Genomic DNA, 16223 nt, shown 5'->3' on the forward strand with positions numbered 1-16223 from the left:
CGGGCTTTTCTTTCCATGCAGGATCATGTGTATGTGTTAGAAGTGTGGTTCTGACGGTTCTCTGCTCTGATTGGTCAGATCTGTTGCACTTGCGTGAGCGTAATGTTGAGGATCTGTCAGGAGGAGAGCTGCAGAGATTCGCCTGCGCGGTTGTCTGCATTCAGAGAGCTGATATGTGAGTACTTGTAGCATTTCAATTTTATTTAGATATTAGTATTTATTAATCTCAATTGTATATCTCAAACGTATCTTAATTTTATTGTAATTATAGTTTGTGATGTCACTTATTTATCAGTTTCTATTTAGCTTTAATTTGGTCATTTCCGTGTTAGTACTTCAGCAACAACTTATTAGATTTCACTAGTGTTATTTTAGTATTATTTATTTGTTGGGCTTATATCTTTATTTTTCAGTTATCAGCTTGGGTTCAGTAATTTTGTTGCGAGCTGTTATTAGATTTTTTTTTTTTTTTTTTTTTTAAGATCTAATTTATATTTCAGTTTTTTATTTTAATATTTAAACTTGTTTTATTTCATTGTAATGATGGTGTTGTATCATTATTTTAATAATTACATTTACAATATTATTTTTTTAGGTTCTGTTTTCGTATTTTCTGATTTAGTTTTAGTAATTTAATAATTTTTTGTGTGTATAGCTTTGTCAGCTTAACATTTTTTTTTATTTTTTTATTTTATATATATATATATATATATATATATATATATATATATATATATATATAATTTTTTTTTTTTTTTTGCTAATTTTGTGCTTCTGTAATTTTTGTTATTTTGTTTTTAATATATATTTGTCTTTTAATATATATTCAGTTTGGTGTAGTATTCAGCATTATTTTACTAAGTACTATTTTTATATGTAGATCTTTGATTTTTATTCTATTTTCTTCCGTTTTAAAATAATTTTATATGCTTTTATCGTTTCTGTTAGCGTTTTTATATATATATATATATATATATATAATTTTTTTTTTTTTTTTTTTACTTAGCTTTACTTTTAAACTTATGTCAGGCTGCATTTCTAATTTTTATTGTTAGTTTTAATCAAATATTTCTGCGCTTATTTAATCTTTAATTCAGTTAATGATGACCGTTTGTGAACCGCAGCACTGATAGCAGTGCCGTTTCTCTTTCTCTAGTTTCATGTTCGACGAGCCGTCCAGTTATCTCGATGTGAAACAGAGGCTGCGAGCTGCCATCACCATCCGCTCCCTCATCTCTCCAGACAGGTCTGAAGCTCTCCTGGTGTCTGTAGTTACTCCTCATCACTGGTGCTCACAGCTCGTGTTCCTCTGTGCAGGTACATCATTGTGGTGGAGCACGACTTGAGTGTGTTGGATTACCTGTCGGACTTCATCTGCTGTCTGTACGGCGTTCCCAGCGCGTACGGTGTGGTGACCATGCCCTTCAGCGTCCGAGAAGGTGCGACCCTCTCCAAAACCTGCGTGTGATGCTCAGAAACCTTTCGTTTTGACTATACCTTGTGCCTTTCTGTCTTCAGGAATCAATATCTTCTTGGATGGCTTCGTGCCGACAGAGAACCTGCGCTTCAGGGAGACGTCTCTGGTGTTTAAAGTGGCGGAGACGGCCACCGAGGAGGAAGTGAAGAAGATGTGCCGCTATCAGTACCCCAACATGAAGAAGTGCATGGGCGAGTTCTCTCTCGCCATCACAGAAGGAGAGTTCACCGACTCGGAGATCATGGTCATGCTGGGAGAGAACGGTGAGATCAGGGGGAAGGAAGCCTGATTGTGCTGTGAGTTATTGTTTATTAACCGGGTTTCCTCTTTCAGGAACTGGGAAAACCACTTTCATCAGGATGCTTGCAGGAGGCCTCAAACCAGACGAAGGAGGTGAAAATCAGCACACATTTAACATTACAATTCAGGAAATTACTAATTATTCATCTACATCTAATACAATTGTAATATTCTGTTCAAAGATAGAAAATATATTGTGTATGTACGCTTAAAGGTTTTTGACCAAGTTAATCCAAAGATAGCTGGAAAAATTATGTATATGTGTATGTAAAATAAAAACAAAATCAGCGAATGTTTTAGAATTTAAGAAAAAATTGTATTTAAAAAAAAAACAAAGTTAGGCTTCCATTTTTCCCCCATTTATTTACATTACACAAAATAGCGTATATATTACATAAAAATTATTCTGTGACAAAAGCACACAATATTTTTTAAGTTTTAGAAGTTAAGAAAAATGTTAAGAAAATTAAAGATGATGGAAGCGAATAACAAAAATAGTTTTAAAGAGTTTTAAAGTAAAATATAAAATTCTACTGCATATTATGTTTTAAATTCTTACTGCTAAGAGTAATTGCTACTAATAATAAACATTTAGTTTATGAATACATTTTCTTTTGGCAAGTAAAAAATATTTTTTGGGGACTTTTTATTTTTATTTCATCTCACAACGATATCAAATCTGCACAGATCTGTGAATGAATATTCAAGCAAAGCAAACATGCATTCATTTCATTTGTGTTTTTTGTGCTAACTGAGTGTGTGTTGTGTTTCTCAGGTGAGGTGCCTATCCTGAACGTGAGCTACAAACCACAGAAGATCAGCCCCAAGTTTAAAGTGAGTTTGAGTTTGTTTTGTGTTGATGTGTAGGATGTACATCAGTGTGCAGGAGTCGTGACGTTCGGTGTGTTTTCAGGGCAGCGTTCGAGCGCTGCTGCACGATAAGATCAGAGACGCGTACACACACCCTCAGTTCGTCACTGACGTCATGAAGCCCATGCAGATCGAAAGCATCATCGACCAGGACGTGAGTACAGCAGAGTTATTCTAGTGTTGTTTAAGAGTGGAATGAGTCACTGGTTTTCTCCACATTGTGCTGTATGTACGCAGTGTGTGCATGCAGTTAATGTTTATGTTCATGTTCCTTGCTGTGGTAAACCTCTTCAGGAGTTTGTCTTAGTCTTTACATTATAATAAGGAATTGAATCGAATCTCATGGATTGAATTGTTCTGAAAATGTAGCTTTTAATTATCCATTTTTTTTCTTTAAGGTTTTGTAATTGTATTATTCAAACTTAAACTTACAATTAATTAATTAATTAATTACTCAATTACTTAATTTCCAATTTTACGTTTAATGTATATATAATTTTGTTAGTCAGTTGCCAAGGCAACATTTCTAAATAAATTATAGTCTTAAATATTTTTTCCAGCTTTATTTAAAATGTATTTCTATTATTGTTTTATTATTTAATACAGTTTCACCTTTAAAACAATTGTAGTTTTTGATTTAATGTGAAGTTTTAGTAATGTTTTTAATATTTCTGTTTAGTTTTATTAATTTTAAGTTTTTTTAAGTTTAGAAGCTCAACACCCTTCATACTGTTCTAGATTATCAATATTTTAAATGAGCTTTTCTTATATTTTTAGTTTTTATTTGAATTAAAATTTGTAATTTTGGTGTTTTTCTTTTTATATTTTCATTATTTTTATATTTTCAGTTTTTATTTTAGTTTAAAACATTTTTTTTGTTTTTGTCATTAAAAAAAATATATATATTTTTTTAGCATTTAGATATTTTAGTAATTTTAAAACTTAAAAACACTCAATGTTATTACATTCATCAATATTTAGTATTCGCTTTTTATATTTTCATTCTAATTTATATATTTATTTATTTTTGTATTTTTTCTATTTAAGATTTAACCTAATTTTAACAGTTTTTGTTAACAACAACAACAACACTTAAGTACACCCCCCAGTTTAATAGACCAGTGCCTGCTCTTCGTGTCTCTAGGTCCAGAATCTGTCTGGTGGTGAGCTGCAGCGTGTGGCTTTGGCTCTGTGTTTAGGGAAACCTGCGGATGTGTATCTGATCGACGAGCCGTCTGCGTATCTGGACTCTGAGCAGCGTCTGATGGCTGCCAGAGTCATCAAACGGTAACCTCTGCACCACTTTCATAGCAGTTCCTGTGTGTTTGAGTCACTATTTCACCGATTCTTTTCTTGAATTGCTGTGAAGATTCATCCTTCACGCGAAGAAGACCGCGTTTGTGGTGGAGCACGACTTCATCATGGCCACTTACCTGGCAGACCGAGTCATCGTCTTCGACGGAATCCCATCCAGAAGCACCACGGCCAATACGTACGTCCTTTATGTGCTCGGATAGCGTTTGTGTAATCGGTAGTTCTCTTACATGTTCAGAAAAGACATATTTTCTGTATTATAAGTCCAAGAACATGCTGGTGATTATGAAACCCATGTTAATGCTGAAATGTGTTTGTCATCAGTCCACAGACTCTGCTGGCTGGCATGAACAAGTTTTTATCGCAGCTGGAGATCACGTTCAGAAGAGACCCAAACAACTTCAGACCAAGAATTAACAAACTCCATTCCATTAAGGTAAACATGCACATGGAAACAACTCCATACACATTAAATTCGAATTGGGATTTATTTTAATATTTTTTTTATTTTAGTTGAGTGGTTTTGTTTTGACATATGTATGCATTTTTAGATATGTCAATGTAGTTTATATATAAGGTTTTACTTATTTTAGTGTCAAAAATAAGTATTCAACTTTAAAAAAAACTATCTGAAATAGTATTTTTAAATAGTAAATATTTTTTATGCTATAATAATCCTGCATTTAACCCAAAATTATTTAGGCTTTAGACTGAGTTGACATCAAATCTTGATAATGAAGTTAAAGTCAAGTAGTCAAATTGTGTGTATGTGTACATATATGGATTTTAGGGCCTCCTAATAGGGGTTTCATACTTCTGATCCTCCATAAATTGTCTAAATAAATTAAAATTAATGCATTTAGCAGATGGTTTTATCCAAAGCGATTTACAGTGCATTCAGGCTAAAAATAATTTCCTTACATGTGTTCCCTGGGAATCGAACCCACAACCTTGCGCTTGTTAACACAATGCTCTACCACTTGAGCTTTGATGGTTTTGATATAGTGTCAGTAAGTGGCCATTAGCTTTGTTTCTGTTAATTAAACACCGTTTTCTGCTTCCGTCTTTAAGGATGTGGAACAAAAGAAGAGTGGAAACTACTTCTTCCTGGATGACTGAAGATCCCATTTCACAGAATTCCAGGAATGTATCCGCTCCATATGACATCAGACCAGCGAACGCTGGCACTGTGGACTTATATGTTTACTGAATTATCGCCACCATCACCACTTCAAACATACAGCTGCTCCTCTCCTCTTGGCCATTGGTGTGGTTTAACAAAAAAAACAACAACATGGATCCTCTGAGATGAGGAGAGGACGTTATTTAAAAATAAAACCTTGAAAGATGTATGTTTTTTGGGTGAATTATCGTAATTAACAATTTAAGTTCTTTCTGGTCAGAGTGGTGCGAAACGATTTACACACGCCAAACATGCAACTGTATATTTTGAATGAAATATTTTAATCATGTTGCATGATGTTACATATTAAATAACCGGATTTCTCAAGAGTAGGCATTTGCCTTTGGCAGTCTTGTAAGAATGCAACTGAAACTGATATTAAACGCACTACTAGCTACACAAACCCTGTTGCATCAATTATATCGGGTGACGCGTCGGTGTAGTTAGATCGTTTTGGAATAAACTGACTCTAAATGGAAAGACTGCAACGGAGGAAGATATTAATTGGCTTGTATTTGCTGTCAAAACTACATCTTTCTGTATGCATTTTATTTCCTGAGATGAAAACAAGGCTCTGAGGAATATATATAGTCCAGTAATGCAGCATGTCTGTGTATTAATTAAAGGGAACTTCAACTGTAAAATGGAAAGACAATAGATTCTTAAGCTTTTTGTCAAAATAGAATAACAATAACTGAGAAAATATATTCTTAATCTTTAATTTGTTTGGTGTCAAACCACATCTTCGGATCAGAAATGTCATTTATTACAGGGATTTGGCACCAACTTTCATTAAGTGGTTGATGAGCGCAATAAAGGTGCAGTGAGAAACTTGATCAAAACCAAATTTTCAAAAAATAGTAAAGCTAAATTTGACACAAAGGCACTTTCCTGTGTCTGCTGAGATTAAAACATTAATTCATCTGAATCGTTTACAAGTTCTTCAGGAAAATTCAGATTTGTAGAACAGTCCTCTGAGAACCAGTCCAAAAAAAAATAGCCAAATAAAGATTTGAAAGGATGCACACATTAAAATCAATATAAAACCATTGTTTTTTTTTTTAACTTTGGCTGTGCATGTAAGGGGAGTACAACAAAAACCAATGATTATGTTTTATTACCTGTACAAACACAGTTACATTTGGGGTTTAGTGAAACATGAACAGGTGAAACGGTTACTTTCATTTTAATCAAGAATGTGGGGAGCAAAAATGGCAGAAAACTGTTAAAAGCATTGTATCGATTACCAATCGACATAATTTACCAGAAACTCAAAAAAATGTGTGTATCTGATATCGTAAACCAAAAAAAAAGGTGTATATCCAGCATTTCAGCATCATATATATGGCAACTGCGCATCTACTCTTGGACCTGCACCTCGTCTCACATAATTTCTGTAGAAAGACTGTTCATCTGGTCTGCCTCGGCCAGAATAATCTTTCCAGCCACGATGGCTCCTGCCTCGATATCCTCCTCTATCATCTTGGCCACGTCTTCCTCCACCCCTGTAGGACTGGCTGTAGAAGGACGGAGTGTTGTGGAGATCCACATTGTGAAACTCCATCTCTTCAACCAACCACTTATCTTCAGAAGAATAAGGGTTAATGGAGCGAGAAGGGTCTTCTGGGATTTGGCCAGCATGAAGGCTCTTTGGGAAGACTCCTCCTTGTTTTCCTAAGCTCCCATTGGTTAAAGGGTTAAATCCTGCCATGTCTCCTTGCAGTGGGCCAATCTGAAAAGGTTGCATGACAGGATAATGTCCACTGAAGGGTGGAGGTTCCCTCGTGGCTACTGAAACGGGGATGTCTAAAGGCTTGTAATCACCACCACTCAAATGAGGTTGGGCTCCTGGAAAGCCAGCGGTCTTCTGCAAGGTCCCAAACTGGGGGTTCACAGACTTCTGGCCATTCCCTTGACCTCTGTCCACTGATGGAGGAACGAATGGCAAGAAATCCATCCGACCATGAGGGCCATGGTTTAAGGCTTCAAGATGCATTGGAAATGGCATATGGTGGTACCCAACAGATGATGGCGGATACATCGGATTCCCAGGGGGTGGATAGGATGATGCTGAAAACTGCACTGGAGGGTACGACCCCACATAGGAACTTGGACCAGAGGAAGCTGGCCAGGACATTGTTGGCCTTGGTGGCAGCGGCATTGGAATAGATACAGGATGATCACTGTATGCTCCCAAATCTATGGGTCCAACATGGCCGCTGCTACCAGGTGCAACGGGAGCATGGCTGTCCAATGAGGTGTCAGGGATGGAGCTTAAATTCTGAGGAGAAGAAGGGTTTTCGTGTTGCCATGAATTCATGGTGGTGTTAGCAGGAGAGTCCGAGGAAGGAGGAGGCCCTCTAAGTTGCATCTTATAGGCTTGGTTTAGTGCACCAAGATAAACGATGGGAGGAAACATTGGCTGAGAGTATGCCTGAGGAAATTGGGAGTACATTACACCTACGTAATTCCATAAACTGTAATATTCTTTAATAAAGCAACAAATGCAAAATAATATACCTTGACACCGAGGTTGAAGAAGAACCGGAGGATATTTATATCTGAAATAATACAGAAACCATTTCAAAGATTAAAATCATTATGTGGAAGACAGACTGAATAGACTTGAATAATGGGTTATGTTTGAGAGGGTATCTTAAATGTCAACTCGTGCTGAAACTGACAGACTAGAAAGGGTGGCATTAGGGCTGCACGATAAATTGAAAATAAAACACAATTTGGCGGTTAGCTATGATTTGTTATGCACCACTTTTCAGTGAAGTATGGTTGAATGCTGAAGTGCAGAAACTCCAAATATTCCCAGCAGAGGAATACCACTAGACAGGATAATTTACACAAGATTTAGGATTAATCGCGATTTTCCCAAAATTACAACCCTTGGGGTTACGAGTCCAACTCTAAAACCATTAGGCCATGATTTCCCCCATTTGCCTGATTATCTTACATTTGGCTTCAAGAATCAATTGGTTGTACACAATTTATCACTAGGGTCTTTATTACCTTTAGGCAAGTCTTCTCCTTTTTGGGAGAAGGAATAGGGGGGCAGCGGTTCCACCTCTCCCTTCTCGTTTTTGGGGAATCCTGGATAAACTGGGTCCTGAAGGAGCTGAGACCATTGGACATGAGGATTGGGGAGTTGTTGGGGTTGAGATGGGAGCTCAGGAGCAGGTGCTACACCTGAAGGAAAAGAAATGTTCTGTGAGAACTCTACTAGAAAGTCAACATTTACAATGATTTGACTTCTGAAATAAGATGCATTTCAAACAAGGCCACGTCCAATATGTAACAAAACTTACCAGAAGCTGGCATGGCTGTATCACAGGGCGGTGGATCTGAGGAGTTGAATGAGGACTGAGGCAGGTCTGGAGGTGGAGCAAGGGCAGGACCAGAAGAGGTAGAGATGGAGGTGGGAGGATCATGGGAAAGAGGGATTTGTGGCACAGTAGTATGAGGGTCTACAGTTTTTTCATCAATTGGTGGACCACTGCTTCCATTAATGGGAAGGTTGGTAGAAGATAGATCTGGGGGATCCAACATAGGGGCAGGAACCCGAGCTGGGGCAGAAACGGGTATAGCAGAGGCTGGGACACATGGTGGAATGGACGGGGTTGGTTCAACAGAGGCACGTGGGATTAAGCCAGAAGGCGCCAGAGTAGTTTGAGTTGGGATTGCAGCAGGTACTTGGACAGGGGTGATTTGAGATGGTGTTTGAGTGGTCTGGGAATTAAGATCAGGAATGGGCAGCACTACGGTATGCACTGGGACATTTTGTGATGAGGGTTTCAGTGCAGGCACAGATTGAATAGTTGCAGGAGTGGCCACAGAGATGGACTGTGATGGGTCCGAGGTGGACACCGGAGCAAACCGACTGCTATCTGGGCTTCGAGCAGAGCCAGTCTTCGGTGGGATAGGGGTCTTTTTAATTGCCTCAGGAGCAGACTGATTAGAACAAACTTTAGCAGATTCAGACGGAGATGAAGATGGAGCTTTTTTGGGGTCAGACGAGACAATAACAACAGGAGGTGGAGAAGGAAAAGCAGGGATGGGTTTCTCTTGTACTTTCTCTTTAATTGTTGACGAAGCTTTCTGTTCTGGTTCCTCAGAAACCTTTATCTAGAATAGAGTATAAACCAGTGCCTGGTTAGTACAAAACAATTTCGATTAACATAGAAGGGTGCAAGACACATTGCAGTGGTTCTCGACTTCCTCAAACTTTCCTGCAGAGTTTAGTTCCAACCTTAATCAAACTCATCTTCCTGTATTTTTTTTCTTGTAATCCTGAAGAACTTGATTAAGCTGGTTCAGGTGTGTTTGATTAGGATTAGAGCTAAACTCTGCAGGGAAGTGGTTTTCGTGGGCCAGATTTGAGGATCCCTGGTTTAAATAAAGTCAAGTCTGAATCGGTTTGGTCAGCTGTTCTCCGTGTAAATGACGCCATGTAACTCACCCCTTGTTTTTCTTCAGTGGTGCTCTTCTGTCGCTGTACAAGCCTCTGGGGTGCTTCTGAAAGCCAAAAAAACCAAAACCTCAGGATAATGTTTAAATATCATTAGCTAAATTATCAATGTAAAGGCAGTGGATTACATTTTACTGAGATTTTTTCCTTTTAATCTTGGTTGAAAATGTCAATGCTACTGTAGATTTAAGTACACATTATAAAAACGCAAACAGATGTCAAGGTAGTTGACGTCAGTCAGTTTTACTTGAAAGCCGAAAGCACGGTTAAGCTATACCCTGAATTTCAGGCGATTAACCCCAAAACATGTTTTCTCGAGGTATGTGGTTCCAAAAATCTGTCCTAAAGTAAGTTAATTTAACTCCGTGTATGTCTGGTTAAGACTCGAGACATTCTCAATGAACACAGACGCAATAAAATAACGCCACCTAATTGATTGTTGTGAAGTCATTTAATTTTTTTCTTCCATTTAATCTTTGGTCCTTGAGAATTTGAATAATATTGTTAGTTTAATGCCAATTATATATTAAGATTTAGAATTGGGGTTAACTAGCTAACTAACCCTGGAACATAACCAGTCACTATAATTGCTTACACACCCTGAAAGTAACCAAAAAGCTGAGGTTATCCGCTCGTGTATCCTCAAACATACCCGGGTATGTCACATATCCTGCTTTTTGGAATACCTCCCAGAGCTTTGGTCTTTCGTGTTGGTGCATCTGGAAATTAAAGGGGCAGAACTTCACAACTCACCCGTCTCTGAGATATGCTCTTTTTGGTCCTTCTTCCGGGAGCCTCTCTTGTCCCCTCCTTTCTTTATGACTTCACTAGCAGTGGCCTGAATTCAAAAGTGAAAATGCGTTTGTAGGTTTGTAACCAAAAGTGAAGTACTTGTGCACTTCCAAATATAAACGCGTTTTGCATTGGCTTCACCGTTTGAGGACTTGTTCCCAGTGAGGGGAAGTTGTGCTCGTCTTTATGCAGAAGCTCCAAAATGGCGCTATCCTCTTCTGGAAGCGCACACACAGGACTGCTGCGCTGATCGGACCGTCTGAATTTGGTTTTTGCGTCATCTGAGGTGGCCTGCGGAGGCCAGGAGTGTTGCTTATGCACACGACCGCTGGGAGCCGACTGAGATTGCATTTTGTTTGATCTCCGACTTCCTCTGCTCTCCCAATCTGCATAAAGAGCCCGATGCGAACACTGATGGCGTGCGATTTGATGTTATTCAAGAGCGTATTTAATTTGGCAAGAACGTACCGGACGATGCCTGTGTGCTGTTGTTTGGTGCACCGTGTCTTTTGCCCTTTTCTGCCGTCTCCCATAACTGAGTCTCTTCAGATGGAAGACGCAAACTCAACAATGGCACAGTTTCTCTAAACACACAAGCAAGAGAGAATGAATTAAGTCATACTGTCATTCTTTGCATACAGAAAATAAACATACTATGCTTAGTATACATACTATTTTTTCAGAAAAAATAGTTGGAGTCTATGAAAACACATACACGTATGTACAAACATAAAAACACATACTGTTTGTTGAGTTCCCCAATAAACACAGTGACTGGGCCATTGTCAGGACTGACTTCCTGTACGTAAGCATTATAGAAGCGATTATTCAGCTGCACCTGAGAAAGAAAGAGAAGAAAACAAAATCAAGACAGTTCCTTTTTAGATAATAATACATTTAATTTGGATAGCACTTTTCAGTAGCTCAAAGTGAACAAAAAAAGTGGAAAATTAATGACAAGATTAAATGGAAAGTGGGAATACATAATGAATAATATACAACATACACTACAATTTAAAAGTTTGTGGTTGAAAAAGATAAAGTTTTTGAATGTAGTGTACCTGTATTAAACAAATGCAACTTAAAAAAAATAAAAATTATTTGAATGCTTATTAAAAATATCTAACCTTGCACTTATCTCCGACAGAGTACTGCATTCCTGCGGCCATGCAGAAATCCCGCTGCTGCTGAACTAAATACACACAGTTATATTTATTTCAAAGAAAATACGAACTAGATTTCAAAACAGTTGCAAGAAAGTAGATGAAGTACTTCGTTTAGAACGGAGCCACACGTCATACTCCACGTTCCTGTAGAGGGCGGGGTTTAGGGACTTTTGAGCCTTAGTGGAGAGAAGGTCACGCCCCCTTCCTCGAGTGTGGCCCCTCCCACGACCCTAAAGCGCAGATATAGAGGACCATCAAAAATATTGAAATATAGGGATTTCAGTCTTTAGGAGAAATGTAAAGATGGAAAAAGAGATGGAAAACCACCCTCTGCGGCGGTCTGGGGTTCATCCCATTGGTTGGCCTTTCTCTGGGTTCACTGGACCTAGTAAGACCAAATACACCAACATATTACATTGTGGTGCACATTTCTGATTGAACGAAAAATTTAACATTTGCTGAAAATGTACTGCCCCGAGGTGTAGATGAGCTTGTTTGTTCAACAGATTTGGAAAAATGTAGCATTGCATCAGTGTCTCATAAACGGATGCTCTGCAGTGAATGGGTGCCGTCAGAATAATCCACAGCACTCCAGTCCATCAGTTAACATCTTTGTATCTTGTGAAGCCAAAAGCTGCATGTTTGTTAGAAACAAATCCATCAAGATATTTTTAAATGTTGGTTTTTGCGAAAATATCCATTATATTACAATTTCCAGTGAAATCGTCCGAATCAGGAGAGAATTCAAAACGGTCCAAAACAGCACTAGACAAATATGTGGGTGGATTTTGATGTGAGAGGACAAAAATAAATGGACTTTTTCACTGGAGGAAACATTATTATGGATAGAGGACTCGTATTTTGGCCAAAAAGTAACAGTTTTATGTTTAAAAAGTCTTAATTATGGATTTTTTTCTTACAAACATGCAGCTTTCGCTTCACAAGATGTTAACTGGTGGACTGGAGAGGTGTGGATTATTCTGATGCTTTTAATCAGCTCTCATTCTGACGGCACCCATTCACATCCATTGATGAGCAAGTGATGCAATGCTACATTTCTCCAAATCTGACGAAGAAACAAACTCCTCTACATCTGGGGTGACCTGAGGGTGAGGACATTTTCACCAAATTCTTTATACTTGGGTAAACTATTCCTTTTTTTCCCTATTTTTATCCATTGGTTTGACTGGATCATAAAACATGATATAACATTGCAAGAATTAATAAGCAAGCATGCAAACCCGTACCAGAATTCATCTTCCTCCAGGTCAGACTCCTCACTGCTCTTGCATTCCTCTGAATCCTTCTCTCGTCCTTTCCCTCCTCTCATACACGGACCTAAAGCACTGCGTTCGACGCCACACACTCGATCATACAGCAGCTCATACAGGATCGCTAGAGATGGAGACACAGTTTAATGTAATGCTGAAATCATAAAGCAGCTTTATATGGTTAAATAATGATTCAGCACTCACATTGACACACAGCAGCACTTTTCTCAAAAGATTGTGGGTAAACGCTGTCATAATGGTTTCCGTTGAGGAAGCACAATCGCACCTGACAGAGAAACAGTGTTACGGAAATTAACCGATCTGCATTTTCTTAAACATAAAGACTAATAATCTTGCATGAAAGCATGTCTGCACCTTTTTAGTGAAGCCATTCTCGGTGATGTTAACTGGGGGTTGACCAGGCTCCTGGAAAATAACAAAATCATGCCTGGGGAAAATAATAAAACATTATTATTATACCATCAGACATAAACATCAGATCTGTCAATAATAAAACAATACACTCTAACAATGTGAAGCAAAAAGGATATTTTAATGAAACTTGTAGACAAAACATTTTTTGTTGAGTGTCATATTTGATCCATCAGGCGTTTATGGCTCATATATTCTGATATGATGAGAACATGGAGGAAAAACTTTAATAAAATGACATTAAAATGATCCAAACATATAATGCAATGCAATCCAGAATCAGAAGACAGAACGCATGTAGTAGACTGTGTGCAATGTGTTTTTCACCAAAGTTTTGATGGCTTTATAGGATTATTGTTTTTTTATTATTATTAAAACTAATGCATGTCATGCTATTATCATGACACTTTGCAGAAAACACTTGCATTCTAAATAACTCATGATTTGATAATCTTGTTGATGATATGATGTATTTTGCAATTTGCACTGTCATCTCTTTCCCCTCAAGATACTCATTTATAGGAGCAAGAAAAAACTAACTAACATCCCATTTGTGATCTAATTAACTCAAGTGAGAATAATGCACAACTGGTCACAGCTTTTCAAATATAAATAACATTTAGCAGAGGTCCGACAATAAAGCTACTTCATGAATGCCAGCCATAAAAATCCCTGTCCGGGAGATTGAAGTATAATGGTAGACAAGACAGCAAACGTCATCACAGTTCATGCCTCAAAATACGCAGTTAAAATACGTAAATAAATGTAATATTCTTACTTGTAGAGCTCAGCCAAAGCTGTGATCTCCACCTGTCCAACCCAGCTCTAAACGGACAGAGGACAGTGTTAAGAAAATGTTCACATCTTAATACTAATAGTCCGTGCAATCAGCAAAGTCAAAACTGAAAATGCCGTTTTTATGAAAAACTGAAGTTCATCCGTGGATGACCGCGTCTCTATGAATGTACAATGTTTTGTTTATTTCATTTGTTACCTGAGGGTCCTGTAAGTTCTCCAGGTATTTCTCAAAATTGCCTTCAATGAACTACCAGAAACAGAGAAACCGTCTTTAATACACTTATGATATGCAAACAACATAACTGTATAAATATGAAAACATGAATGCAAAATGCATTTCTATGATGTCTCACCAGCTCGTAGGTCGATCGGTTCTGTCTGAGATAATTCACACAGGCCGCTCGCACTCGTGTGTGTGAACCCTGACAGTGCAACACCTGTCAATCAATCACACACCTGTCAATCAGTGCACTTGATATGTTATGAAACGATTTATAAACATAAAACATGAGACCTCGGCCTGAGTCTGGGAAAACAGGTTTATCAAAACATAAACAACTCAACTCATTTACGGTTTAAATGCAGACTTTTGCAGACGTTTTAAATGCAGACGTAACTCAATATATTAATGAATATATGATGAATGTTTATTACATTCATCTCACATATTATATGAACGACAAAAAAAGATTAAAAATAAATAAATAATAATTATTGTTGAAAATAATAATAATAATAATAATTATTGGGAGGCATCATATTAACGATCATTAAATAATTTACGAACCTGCATAATAACTTCATAAAAATTAAAACTTTAATAATAAGGCGTTATATGAAATAAGTAAAATCCAAGAGGACAACAGATCAGGAAACTTAATTATAATGGTTAGATTAATTAATTAATAGAGATAAATACAGATTAAATAGTGTTTTCTATCTAGAGAAATAAAGCGAGAACTGTTGATTAGTGCATGTTAGCATTAGCTGCTAATTTGCTAAAGCTAACGTAATCAGCCTCAGAGAAACTAAAATGTGATTTTAACCAACGTATAATGTTACAAACGTTAACATTTAGATCACAAGGGGTAAAAAAAAGGGTAATTTTAGTGCGGTGATTTTGTGTGAAATTTTAGATAATTGAGTTAATCTCACGATGTGACGCGGAAAGCGGTTAAGGAAGTTTTAGATTAATTAAAATATTCATGGTTTGTCGCCGGTGTTTGTGTTTTTAAAAACATTACAATCATGACATTTGTTTGTGATTATGAAGACCAGGATCAGTCTGACCTGTTCTGCCACGGCCCTGAACAGACATGACCCATCCTTGGCGATCTTTTTGCGGTAGAAGCCCTGCGAGCGCAGGTACTCGTCCATGCGGCTCTCATGCGTCCCGTCAGCGGTCAGCTGCTGCTGCGCGTCCGCCGGTGACTCCCGGAGCTCCATGATCCGCTCCCAACGACACAAGCCCCACACAAATCACACTATATCTGAAGACAGGGTTTGCTTACCATCCCTGCAATCCGGTCTCTCATAAAGGAAAAGGATCCTGGGGGACCGGATTTACTCGCTTTTTATTTAGTACAAAGGAAAGTTGCACAGTCAGGCGCTTCACATGCGCATCCAATACTGCAATACTTTCTTCCAAGAGATCACCGGAGAGCGAAGCAGGTAAATGTGTAGATTTAGGAAGGCATTAGGATGCAATTTATAAAATAAAGGAGCTGGGTGAAAGCTGGAAGTCGCTGGGAGATGTAGGCGAGAAGGAAAGTGAAACTACACACCCCATGCTGCATCTATAAGTACTGGAGCAGAACCGAAAGAGAAAGTGGTATGTATGCAAGGAAACAAATCAATAAATACTTGCATTTATTTAATTATTTATGTATGTATTTGTGTATACGTACAGAAGTAGAACTTAAAGAGAAAGTGATATACAAGCAAGGAAACGAGTCAATAAATACTTGCATTTATTTATCTTGACACTGTAATGCTGCTTTGACTGTATCAAGGTGACTTGACTTGATTAACACACAATAACATAAAAGATGAGGAACAATAAAGAAGGTCCTTTTGAGAATATATCTTGCCTTCCATTTTATAGTTTATTATCTTCATTATCACACTGACAAAAATAGATAAT

General features: G+C 37.7%; 2 protein-coding genes across 2 annotated transcripts in view; one reads left to right on the top strand and one right to left on the bottom strand.

The window, feature by feature from the left end:
- The window catches only part of LOC113065875 (ATP-binding cassette sub-family E member 1-like), a 7036-nt gene extending 1494 nt beyond the window's left edge, over positions 1 to 5542 (top strand). The window contains exons 7-17 of the mRNA XM_026237429.1: positions 79 to 175; positions 1157 to 1246; positions 1318 to 1439; positions 1519 to 1740; positions 1811 to 1870; positions 2553 to 2611; positions 2691 to 2801; positions 3792 to 3934; positions 4017 to 4139; positions 4286 to 4397; positions 5033 to 5542. Coding sequence (XP_026093214.1) covers positions 79 to 175; positions 1157 to 1246; positions 1318 to 1439; positions 1519 to 1740; positions 1811 to 1870; positions 2553 to 2611; positions 2691 to 2801; positions 3792 to 3934; positions 4017 to 4139; positions 4286 to 4397; positions 5033 to 5080 — 1187 coding nt within the window. The 3' untranslated portion in view covers positions 5081 to 5542. The remainder of the gene's footprint in view (positions 1 to 78; positions 176 to 1156; positions 1247 to 1317; positions 1440 to 1518; positions 1741 to 1810; positions 1871 to 2552; positions 2612 to 2690; positions 2802 to 3791; positions 3935 to 4016; positions 4140 to 4285; positions 4398 to 5032) is intronic.
- A 305-nt stretch (positions 5543 to 5847) lies between these two features.
- Positions 5848 to 15867, bottom strand: LOC113065874 (OTU domain-containing protein 4-like). Its single transcript, XM_026237428.1, has 19 exons — positions 15371 to 15867; positions 14434 to 14517; positions 14277 to 14327; positions 14061 to 14107; positions 13226 to 13298; positions 13055 to 13136; positions 12827 to 12974; positions 11907 to 11964; positions 11686 to 11809; positions 11541 to 11605; positions 11157 to 11251; positions 10882 to 10997; positions 10555 to 10799; positions 10375 to 10459; positions 9613 to 9668; positions 8462 to 9278; positions 8166 to 8342; positions 7665 to 7705; positions 5848 to 7578 (listed from the first exon to the last, which is right to left on the bottom strand). The coding sequence occupies exons 1-19, from the start codon at positions 15524 to 15526 to the stop codon at positions 6481 to 6483; spliced, it is 3618 nt and encodes a 1205-aa protein (XP_026093213.1). The 5' UTR covers positions 15527 to 15867; the 3' UTR covers positions 5848 to 6480.
- Positions 15868 to 16223: the final 356 nt, after the last annotated feature.

The sequence above is a fragment of the Carassius auratus genome, chromosome 48, assembly GCF_003368295.1.
Source record: "Carassius auratus strain Wakin chromosome 48, ASM336829v1, whole genome shotgun sequence".
Lineage (NCBI taxonomy): Eukaryota > Metazoa > Chordata > Actinopteri > Cypriniformes > Cyprinidae > Carassius > Carassius auratus.